The sequence below is a fragment of the Protopterus annectens genome, chromosome 2.part0 (assembly GCF_019279795.1).
Source record: "Protopterus annectens isolate FY-2018-M chromosome 2.part0, PAN1.0, whole genome shotgun sequence".
NCBI lineage: Eukaryota > Metazoa > Chordata > Ceratodontiformes > Protopteridae > Protopterus > Protopterus annectens.
Window position 1 is genome coordinate 1,644,720,358 of NC_056728.1, and position 12,827 is coordinate 1,644,733,184.

The 12,827-nt window shown below is 39.3% G+C and overlaps 1 protein-coding gene across 1 annotated transcript in view; it reads right to left on the bottom strand.

The window, feature by feature from the left end:
- Positions 1-12,827, bottom strand: part of LOC122792865 (kynurenine/alpha-aminoadipate aminotransferase, mitochondrial-like) — a 430,097-nt gene that overhangs the window by 158,697 nt on the left and 258,573 nt on the right. The window contains exon 9 of the mRNA XM_044060424.1: positions 3,449-3,510. Within this exon, the coding sequence (XP_043916359.1) occupies positions 3,449-3,510 (62 nt within the window). The remainder of the gene's footprint in view (positions 1-3,448; positions 3,511-12,827) is intronic.

Genomic DNA, 12,827 nt, shown 5'->3' on the forward strand with positions numbered 1-12,827 from the left:
TCTGTTCTTAGTTTGCGTTTAAAAGTTGGCACCCCACAATTCCATTGGAGTGGGCGGGATTACATAATTATGTATGCAAATTTTATGTTAATCAGCGTACAGATTTGTACCTATTTTTCAGGGCCTTTGTCCAGATTTTTGATGTTTCCAGGTTGAGAGGTATGCAACTGTGGTAAAACTTGACATGAATTAATAATTATTTCTTTAGGAACACAAGGAATGTCTAGTATGTACCATTCTCTGGAAGGCTTGTTTTTACAATTTGAAGCAATTGTTGTTCCTGAATATATGTTGCAATTCAATTGCTTACTAATGTTATTGAATCAATATTATTCTGGTGTCTTTCTAATATAGTTAAGTCCCCAGGCACTATTATTCTTTCCTCCTGTGTTTCACACAAGAGATGTTTGAATTCCTCTAGGTCATCAGCACTTGACTTTGGTGGTCTATGCACTCCAACAATTGTTATATGTTCCAGGGTTGTCTTTATTTTCCCAGTTACATTGTCTACAGTATTGCTGTAATCATTAAACATGTAATAATCACAGGTCTCATAACTATGTTTAATCCCTATCATAACACCTCTACCTTACTTTTTGTTTGAATGTCTGTTTCAGTAAAAACATTTATACCCTCACAGAACTGGTTTCTATTTATTGTTCTTTCACCATGTTTCACAAACAACAATATCAATCTTGTGGGAACGTAGCACATTTTACAATAAAAAAATTGTTATCAATGCTTCTAGCATTAACAATCATCAGAGACACATCAACTGTTAGTATCTGTGAAGGGCTCAGGTGCTTAGGCAGTGAGACATTTCCCTGTGGCACATTTGGTACATTCAACAGCAAAGAAGTATGGCTGTTGCAGATTCCCTTTGAGTAAAAAGAAGCACATACTTTCTTGCCCACACCTTTAATAACCAAGTGCATGATGGCAAAAGAAGTAAAGGGTGTTGTGCCCAGTGCAGAGTACATGCTTATGTAACTACAACATATAGAAGTGTGATACAGTATGGATGAAATCCTACATGCTACTTCAGTCACATTTATGTTACAGTGTGCATTTTAGGTAATGTTCCCAAAACACTATGAAGGGGGTTGTGGTCTACACACACCAGTTTTAAAGTCACTGTCCATTGTGCACAGCATTTTTACTGTTGCTGACATGCCCATTGCCCAGCCTGCTGCTGATGCCTGCCATATTGCCTGCTGTCTCGTGGTGCCTTGGGGACCATGGACACTATTTTCCCCCCTGTGCATTTTATGATTGAAGTTGTGGGCATGACACCACATTCTTCTCTTTGCCCACAAGGAATTTACAATAGCCATATTTCTCTGCAGCTGAATGTCACTTCAGCCATGTGTCCCAACCAAACATACCACAAGGAAATGTCTCACTGCCTAGGTGCCTGAACCCACAATAAAGTTGTCACTCTGACCTATCACACCAGTTGTGCCAATCTCACAAAAGCTGGATTTCCTTTACCTCTCATTTTTGCTCACAGGTGCACATCATTATAATAGTAACAATTAACTAATCACAACTTAACACAGGATTGTCTCACATAAGTTCTGGATTGCCTTCTCTGCAGTCTGTGCAAATTTATAGCAGACTATTCCCCTTGGGTTAGCTAGAGTTTTCTGTCTAAAATCTCTCTCTTTCTAATAACAAACATTATATTGCCATACTTTCAGTATTCTTTTTTTTCAGTGCTTATCTGGAGTAATCATGTGTTGGTTTGTGATTGTGCAATTGACTGGTAAGAGAAGAGTTATTTTGATTTATGTTTCAGTTTTATGTCAGTTTTTCACTGTAAGAAGATAGGGATAACTTGTACACAGAAGATTTTCTTTGATGCATATATTGTTGTTTTACCTCTAATTTTCACTGTTTGTTCATAGGTTCATAGGTTCATAGAATGATACTAGGCTATTGGTCCAGAGGCCCTTATAAGCCTAGCCATGAATTTCACCCATGTTCCCACAAAGTCAGTTGGACAGGGAAAACAGGTGCTGAAAAACTGAGATAAAAACTAAAACATAAATCAAAATAACTGTTCTCTTACCAGGCAATTGTACAATCACAAACCAACACAGGGCTACTCCAGACAAGCACTGGATATACATTTACTGAAAAAAAAAGAGTACTGAAAGTGTGGCAATATAATGTTTCTTTCAACACTTTATTCTACTGACATTTTAAGCTTAAATCCTGCTCACAGTTACTAAGAGAGCTTTCAGGTGTAGCTTTGTGTGTTGCTATTGTTGGGAGGGTAGTGCAGGGCACATCTCAGTGAGAACTTGACAGGAAAGGGTACAATCTTTGGTTGCTTATGAAAGATGGGGGGCGTGAATACTCCCTTAACTTCTGCAGTGTGACTCATAGCTGTAATTTGTACTAAAAAAGATTTAAAAATGCACCTGAAATTAAATTATACCTTAAGTGACTGCATAATTTGCCTATCCTAAAAGCTGACCATAACTAGATGTTCATATGTAAATTGCATTATTTGCCACCTGGCCACTAGCTCTGTTAGACAGATGGAAAGCTCCTTTCTGTGGTGCCGATGACAAGCATATGATGAATAGTCTGGGCACCACTCAACAAGCTTAGGTTTTAGGGACTAATTGAAATGGAAGTCAGCTTTCTTTCCCTGAGAGGTGGGCCATGTTACTGCCACAGGAGGGACTCCTGATGGAGACTACGGACAAGCCCCATGCAACAGAGTAAAGGTCTGACAGAATATTCTGCAGAGTTCTGCATGGCTTTCAGCATGTGGAGACATAATACCAGAAGTAGTAGATGTTGTCATACTGCTCGAATTAGGGCATAATGGAGGTGCCCACATTGGTCTGGTTTTGTCTCTCAGTCCAACAGGTAAATCAGTCAACTGTAGTACAGAACATCTAGAAATTTTCAGATTATATCAGGCAAAAAAAAAAAAAAAAACTGTTATCAATTACTCACCCCTGAATTGTGTATAAATAAAAGCAGCATACAGATGGAAGAAAGAATTACCTTCCAAAATTGTGTAAACAGACATATGATTAGCTTATAGCTTGTTAGAATGGAATACAAAAGTTAGCAAACATGTTTTTGCAGTTCATTTTGGTGAAAGCCTGCTAGTGACACATGAAAGCTAATGAACCTCTAAAATTATTTTCTCCAGAAAGACATTACAAAGTGGATGTAGTCATTTTTCTACCACTGCATTGCATTACACCATGAGAGGCTGATTTCCTTACAACTCCAGTGAATTAGCATGTCTTTGTAATATCTACATGGCCACTGCAGTTTAATGGAACCTTTAGTGAACACTGTTTCTGAATGGTCATCACCACTGTACGGCATGTTATGACTATTTATTTGTGCTTTGTGTAAAATCCATTCCAGCAAAACTCTGCAATATCATAACATTATACAATGGAAATATTGCATATACCATTCAGTATGCTTCAGAAGTCCATGGTGACCCCAATGTTCGAGAAGTTGATGAACCATAAACTGCAAAGAGTGAAAAACAGCTTTACATTAATATGCTGCTTTTTAGAATATACTGCCAGAAAGAACATTTACTCAGAAAAGATACAGTGAATGATTATTTTAGATGTAATTATCCATGTTAAAAAATTATCTGGCAATGAAGTTCATGAATGGATAGTTTACCAAGTGTTAAGAAATGATCACTAAAGTACACAATACAACATTCTATATTTAGCATGCTGTTTTTAAAGGTAAAAAATGGTCAAAAACAAACACTATAATACAATAATTTCTATCACATTTTATAATTAAAGGTGGCATTTGCATAGAACCTAAACCAAGCAACAAATGGGATTGGCTTTAGAAGATGACTGAGACACTCACAAATATGACAGAGAAATACATTGAGTGATGCTCTGAAAACACCTGCAATGTGAATCATGCATTATCCAGGATTGGAGGGTGGCCTAATGGTTAAGGTGTTTGCCTTACAAACACAAGGTGCAGGGTTTGAGTCTCACAAGGGATAATTGGCTAGGCTTACAATGGTAGTTAGCCTAGTACTAACCTATGACTAGAGATGTATGGCATAGCACAACAGATATTCACTGCAGGTGTTGGTCCAAACTGAAGGAAAAGGCATGATATATCTGCTACACACAGGAAACCACTGACAAATTAGTACATTTCATAATTCATTGGAATTGTGTCTATATCGACTCTCAGTGTGCCCACTCTAAAACTCATTTATTTGTAAGTGCTTTTTCATGCTGTTCATATTTCACTAATTTCCATCAAATGTCAAGTCCATAAAGCTTCAGTCAGATGAGAAAAAATGTTAAAATTTCTTGTTAAAAGAATCAAAAGCAACCCAGCACCATTGCTATTAAAAGAAACAAAACAATTAAAAGAAAACTGCAACAGAACATGAAAAACTTGGAAACAAAATTATACAACTTATAATAAACAGCTGTGCGGGCAACAGTATAGATAACTTAGAAATATCACTAACCACAAGATAAGATATGATAAAAGAAAATTTCATATAATACTGCAGAATGAAAACCAGCAGAACCCAAAAGCCTTTTGGTCAGCAATTAACCTTAGTACACCCTGGCCAGACTACCCTATCCAAGTCAAGCCTAAATAACCAAAACACTAGCACTGACATCCAATTCAACTCCCAATTTATTGAAACTGCCAGCTTACTTAATAGCTACATAACTCCCACTAACCTACAAGCAGAAACATCAGAATTAAAAAATAATTAAAAATCCTCCTCCTTCCAACCTGTGTGCACATCCATCATAAAGAAGCTACTCCTTGCATTAAAACCTACAAAACTTGCCCCAGTTTATTGGCAGAATATATGAAATTATGAGCTAAGGTATTAGTTTATTTCAAGTACTAATAAACCACTTATTGAATGTTTGGCTTCATCATTTGGAAAAAAATATATATATATATATATATCTTACCCTTGCATAAAGGTGGGGGCTCCAATTACAGACTTTTTGCCATCTTTTCTCTATACAAAGTACTTAAATAATGCATAGAAATACAAGTCCATGGTTATATTTCTGAGAATAAGTTACTCTCACCAATCCAGCATGCTTTCTTTCCTCACTACAGCACTGCATCTTCTCTTATTGACTTTATCACAACAGCCAACTAAAATAGATCTTGTCGTAACTCTGTAGCAGCAATTTCCTTGACCTGTCAAAAGCATTCAACAGCATCTGTAATCCCAAACTCCTGCATAAACCATCTTCTCTAAGACTAGCACCATCAGTAATCTCATGGGTCAATAGGTACCTACAAAAAGAGAACAAGTGGTTAAATAGCCAAACAAAATCACCCCATTTTTTCAGTAGTAGTGAAAGTCCTACAAGGGTCAATTCTTGGCCCTCTGCTATTTAATGTTTACACTAACAATCTGCACATTGCAACCAAACATGTGTCAGTCATTCAGTATTTAGATGATTCAGCCCTGATCTGCTCAGCCAAAGCCTGGATAAACTACCAAGGAATCTTTCTCTTCTTTCAAGGCATGGCTATCAGATTCTCAACATCTGTGGAACCCAAAGAAAATAAAACTGATTCTGTTCACCCCAAAACCTGTATCTACCCAAAAAATATCAGTTCTCCATCTCCACATCTAACAATACTAACATCAAACTGTTAACCCATGCAAAACTCTTAGGAGTCCTCAATGATAAACAACTAAAATTTCACCACCACTTAAACCAGGCCAAAATGAAATCCCACTTTAAACTACAAACATCATATAGAGTTGCATCATTCCTGTCAGGTAAGTTTAGATCCACCATGGCATCAACCTTCCTATCCCCCACTCTTTTCTATGCAGACCCCATACTCATTAACCTCCAGTCTCCCTTACTTTCCTCACCAAAATAATGCTACAATAAAGTAGCAAAGTTTTCAACTAATCACAAATTTAGGACATACCCATCAAGCAACTACAATGGTTACAGCTCAGACACTCACTAATACATTCTCAGTTGCTGACCACCCACAAACTCATGCACCACTCTGATAAATGTCTTGGCCTAAGGAATACAGTCCAGATATATCTCCCCAGTAGAGCACTACACTCAGTAGACACATGACTGCCCGCAATAACTAAGTCAAACAGTTCTGCAGAAGAAATACTATACTCCTACCTCTAAAAATTCTGGAACTCTACTCCCCCCACCCCCAGTATCTATTAGTTAAACAGAAGACACTAAATGCTGTATAATCCCCCCAAAACAACACCTCACTAATACATGGCTATGTACTTGCTCTTCTCCAAACTGATTCTTTATCCTACCTAACTACAAAACCATAATCTTACAAATGAATTGTAACATCCTAGGATGGTCAGCAACTAGGAACGCTTGTCTCTAATGTTATTTCATGTTCTCCTTGAATTTCTCACATTTAGTAATCTAAATACACAACTTTCTTCACACAAATGCCTCCTTCTGCTTCCTCAAGCACAGCTGGAACACTGCTGCTTTTTCAATCTTTTTCACACACAACTATTACACAACTTACTTTACCTCCACTTTCTACCTATGAGGGCCCTGTCTTGCTCTCTGATTTACACTTACACACTCTGTCTCTCCCAGTTCTCCAACTACTTCATTCATAGTTCTCCTACCCATCCTTTCTGCTTTCCTTACTTTTCCTTCACTTCACGTATTCATCCCTAACCCAGATCTCTCACCTTATTTCTCTTCAAACGTATATATATTTTTATTCCTCTCCTTTCTCTCTCTAACATTAGATGCTTTCTCCTCCCATGTAGACCTGTTGCTCTTATTAGCTGTATACAAATTCTGTTGATGTTCATTAGTGATGTACCAACTCTCCTGTTACCTGTAATCGCTGGTATATTGTATTTCTGTACATAGAATAATCAATATCTATTGTCCATTGTCTACACATATTGATGCTAGCCATTTCTTGCACTATATATAATTTCTAAGTCTTTGTACTTATGTTTATCTGTATTAAAAGGTTTCATCTGGAGCTTTTCTCCCCAGGCCTCTGTTGAAAATGGGCAACCCAGTCAGTCTACCTCGTAAACAAATGCAATAAGTAAATAAATGCATGAAACTCCCAAACTGTTAGTTTTTGCAGGAGCAAGTCCTCTTCCACCCCCATTTGGGATATTCCCCCCCCCCCACCTCCCTTGGTTACATACTAACAGCCCAGTTACACAGCCATGTAAAATAGGAAAATCACCTAGAAAACTAACTATTTCTGTTGGATAAACAGATACTGCACTGCCACCAATTTCCTATGGATAGTAGTGACTGAGAAATTCAACATCAGGCAGCTGGACCTGCCAGTTCTGAACTGCATCCACTTTACATGCAGTGTATTAGGGTAACAACTTCAGATTATAAGACAGTAGCAAAGGCTAATAGAATGAGTTCTATAGCCAAAATAAAAAAAATCAAAGGATAAGACATCTTGTCCAGGTGGAGGATGTCAGTACCATGTATATTATAATTCTGGTGGCCATGCAGGCTACGAGGAATTCAGATGCTGGACAGTGCATAATGTAGAATGCCAATGGTCAGAGGTGTTAAAGAATGACCTTAAAGAAAAAGGTTTGGCAAGCAAGAGAGCCTTACCTTAACATAAAGAAGGAGAACAATGGATATAATATGGGCCTATTACATAGTATGAGAGAAAGAGATGGTTTAAAATTCACAAGTACATGCAGAGGTGGAAGAAGCAAACATGAACAGCAGATTGTAGCAGGTAGATTCATATCACATTTCTTGTGGAAAGGAAAGGCAATCCATAGAGTTTTCCTATTTAGGGCGGAGGGCCACAGTTTTAAGATTTTTTTTTAATTAATATTGTTTAGATTAACAAGGAATCCTAAAAAGGCAGCTGTTTTAAAGATTAGCTATTTTTTTAATGACTTGGATAGACTGCATTTGTATTATTGGTCTTTTGAATGAGTTATACAGGTTTTAAAGTCTGTATTACTGGTGTTTCTGCGGTGGTACAGCAGTAACATTGTTGCCTCACAGCAAGAGGTTCTCCTGTTCAATTCTCAGCTGGAGTGGCTTCTGTGTGGAGTCTGCATGTCCTCCCCATGGTCAAGTGGCCTCCGAAAGACATGTGTGAATGGGTGTGCCTTCGCTGAAGGTTGAGTGTCGGGCTGGCAACTTGGCAGCATAAAAATCTACTGCCAATCATTAGCGGACTGGAGTTCTGTTGTGGCAGCCCTATCCGGGAAAAGCTAAAAAGACAAACACAACTGGTGTTTCCATGTGGGTGTAACCATAAACTGCTCACGAGACATGAATGGTACCCATGTCACAGCCAGCTTTCACCAAGAAACAAATTGTGTCCTGGGCTGTGTGCTACATGAACTCCAAGAGGAACTAAACCCGAACATAAGGCTGCTGTTTAATCTTAGCCTTACTACAGGATACGTACCCAAAGAGTGGTGTACAGCAACAGTGGTCCCACTCCACAAAGGTGGTGCTTCTATGGACCCTGGAAATTACCGCCCCATAAGCTTGACGAGCCTGGCCTGCAAAGCTATGGAAAGGATCATTATGGAACTCATAAACAAAGACACTGGGGACCTACAGACATTGGATCCTACCCAATTTGGCTTTGTCAAGGGCAGATCCTGCCTTTTGAACTTGGTCGACTTTTTTGAAACAGTCACTAAGGCCATTGATGAGGGTGACCTTGCAAAAGCCTTCGACAAAATACCCCACTCGGGCATCATAGACAAACTCACCAGCTTAAATGTAAATCCATATGTCACAAGATGGGTTGCAAACTGGCTCAAGGACAGAACCCACAAGGTCAGAATTGCTGGAGCCATGTCAGACTCTAAGCCAGTCACAAGCGGTGTCCCACAGGGCTCAGTCCTGGGACCCCTCTTGTTCGGCATTTATTTTTCTGAGGTGCAAGCAAACATAGGAGGATTGTGGCTGACAAAGTTCGCAGATGACTGCAAACTGGGCGTTATAATTGATACTCCAGCGGACACAAGCATCCTTCAGAGAGGCCTCATAGAAATGGATAATTGGTGCCAGAGCCATGGCCTTAAACTGAATGCCAAAAAATGTATAGTCATACCCTTTGGGAAAAACAAGGTACCCACAAATTGCCACATAGGTGGTAATCCATTAAGTACGGAAGAGGTAATCAGGGACCTAGGGACCCAAGTTGACAGTAACCTCTCATTTGACACTCACATTGCCAAGGTGGTTAGGAAGACCTTCTATATTGCCCACCTTATCATGAAGGGATTCACATCTAGATCAAGAGAGGTCATTGTGCCCCTATACTCTTCTCTTATCAGGCCCATGATTGAGTATAATGCCCCATTTGGGATGTATCTTACCCGACACCTGCAGCAGTTGGAAAGACCCCAAAAGTTCCTCACCAAGAGGATAAAGGGTCTCAAACATGTCATATGCTGCCCGGCTGAAGAAACTCCAGCTCTATTCAGTTGCATACCACCTACTCAGAGGTAATCTATGCCTGATATACAAGGCCATGTCCAATCCGGAATTAATGGACATGCTCCACCTCAGAAAATCCGAATCCATCAGAGCCATGAGAGCAAGAGATTTGAACCTCAACACAGAAATGAATAGGACGTGCTGGAGGGACAGATTCATAACCCAGAGGCTCCCTACACTCTGGAACAGAATCCCAGTCCATGTTAGGCAGAGCCCCTCACTAACTCTCTTCAAGAGAAATCTTGATGAGTGGATGGGAGATTGTAGGTTTACCCCGGGGGTCATCTCTGTGTCACTACTAGACAGAGGCACAGTAAACTAAACCCAAAATGGGCATAGTATTCTCATCCCAAGGGGTGGCGAAAGCCACACACACTCTGGCTAGGCTTATAAATGCCCTAGGGCAGATAGCCTAGTACGAACCTATGAACCTATGAACATGTCTGTCTACTGACAAAAAGATAATTCTTTGCTTTAAGTATTTTCAAACCAGTCTAACAAATCAGACATAGCAAGTATTTCTTGCCATATCAGTTGCTCTATGAACATGGCCTTGCTTGATAATTCCCACCACTGGATTTGTACTCTTTACCACTTAGTATTTACCATTTTTTCCAGAACATTCTTCCCTTGGAAAGACACGTACTTATGATAATGCACATTCATGACATCAAATATCAGGTACAATAGGTATATTCATCTCCTGCACCCAACAGTTTTCCTCTTTGCTCTTACTAAACACCCACCAGTAAATCAAGAATTTCCTTGGGACCCTCACTGCTAGCAGATATGCAAGTATGGAAGTAGTAGGAAAGACTGCAAACACCTAACATCAACTGGCAAAATGTTGACACATGCAAAATTTTAAACTGAAAACAAAAACTTTTTTTTTTTTTTTTTTGCAGGAGGGCAAGACCCACTGCACCCCCAGGACCCCTACTAATTATGTAAGGGCATATTCCCCATTGTCAACCAGCTGCTTAATCGATCATATGAGGTTGACTAAAAATTGTCAACCAAACAGACACTTGATATTATACAGGGAACTCACAACTAATACTTGTTAGTCTTAACAGAGATTTCGTCATTTACCAAGGAAGGCCCTTTGTAGTTAAACCAGTGTGGCAATAATGTTTCTGTTCTTTCTAACACTGAGGAATCCCTGTTGATGGTCTTATGACTGGGTTGAATGCTAAGCAGTTACATTACTTGGACAGAAGGAGCCAGACAGCTGCACCAAAACCATCAAGAAAGCAGGGCACTGAAAAACCCCAAGCACCAAAAGGCCCAGTCCCAAAGCCACAGCAAAGATTGCCTGACAAGAACGCATTGCACCCCCCCCCCCCATACCAAAGTAACCAAACTTTTTAGGGGCAGATGAAGTATACAGCAGAGTTAGTTACTGATACAGAAATTGACAAGACTGCAGCCTGCTTCAGTGGGACCAAGGGATTTACCACCCCCAATACTAAGGGGAATGATGCCCCTATCTCCACCATGGTCTGAGGGTGAACTATGAGCCAACCCCAGAGTCTGCTCTAATTATATGGCATCAAACTATAATGATTATAGCTGATGACTTGAGTCTACTACTCCAGGTCCCATCAAGAGATGAAGAATGCCCACTTTCTCGTGGCTTGGACATGGGACCTGTATCAAATTCACCATTTGGCTTTTTGACACAGACTTTGGGTCCAGATGGGATAAGGAATAAGTTCTAGGTGAAAAATATCTTGTCAGATTTTTCTTGATTTACAAAATAATGTCTCAAAAAGAAAGCCACTCTCATCAATCAGAATGGCAGACAAAAAACATAAGCCAATTACACAGGGGGAATGATATAAGAACACATTGGGATGCATTTCCCTGGGTTGGAGAATATGCTTCTCAAAAGCAAGCGTCAGATCCATCGAAGAAATGGAGGAATGGAGTGACATCAAGCTCTACTAAATGAAGCTGCAGACCATCACTGAGAAGTAAAAGCTATCAGCAATCCTTCCTGCAGAGTCATGTGCAAAATTCAATAAGCACTGGCAGTAATCCTGCCATCATTCCCACAACGAGTCTTCTTCTTCTCTCATTCTTTTTGAATTTACCATATTAACCAAAGGAAAAAAACAATAAGCAGTGCAATTGCAGGAATATTTTATTTGTAATAGCAAGGTATTAGTCTTGAACTGGGAGAGTGACAATAAAGAAATGGAAGCTGTGGGAGGTGGATGTACAAGTGTAGTTGATATGTGAAATCATGAACATGAATTATTATGGAATAGCATCAACAATGTAGAACACTGATTAGTGGAGTGGATAAATCCAACATGGGATCTGCTAAGAAAGGTCCTTGATATTAGGTCCTTTTTAACTATTGCATTTTTTCATTGGTTTAAATGTTTTTCAAGTTTTTGAATCACGTTAACTCTTCTGGTAGCATATTTTTCCTCTCTACCTTTAGCAAAAGCTACATTTTTTCATCTCTCCTTTCACCTCTTAATATTTTATTTCTTCACAGCTGTTTCATCTTCTTCAAACACCAAACCTACTTTTTTCTTAAATATTTGCCATTTAAAGTTTTGCTCATGTCATTGATGTGCACTGTATTCTTCCAAACTGTGCAAATAATAGATTTTGCTTTATTAATATTCTCCCATATGATGCATTCCCCAAATCCCTTATCTTTTTTTTGGCTGTTCTTCACTGAATCCCCTATAAAATTATAAAAAGGACATTCAAATAGGTAATCATATCCCACTTCATTTCAAGTTCTTCTGCTAAGCACTGTGGCAACAGTAGATAAAGAAGCAGACAAAAATTCCATTTCCCAGTCACAGATTTCAGCTCATTCTAGGGACTCACATGTTCACAGGTCAGCTGCTATAAAATCTTGGGTTTATGGGTCAACCCACAGGAGGGATCGACCCTACTGCAGCTGCTGGAGGCAAAAGAAATCTTATTTGTGTTGTTAAGAGTTTGTCAAAGAGGATAAAATAAAGGAAAACAAGAAAGCATATGCAGTATTCTTCTCAGTTAACAAACCAGATATGTAGGAATGAGTCGAATAGGCTGAGAAACTCCTGAGTCCAAGGAGAAGCACTGTATCTGTCTCTGTAAAAATTAAACTCACCACTGGCTGTTGTTTGTCTTTGTGGCTTTTCCCGGTTAGGGGTTACCACAACGGAACTCCGGTCCGCTAGTGATTGGCAGTAGATTTTTTTTTTATGGTGCCAAGTTGCCAGCCCGACGCCCAACCTTCAACGAAGGCACGGCCATTCACGCATCTCTTTCGAATGACACTCGACTGTGGGGAGGACATGCAGACTCCATATA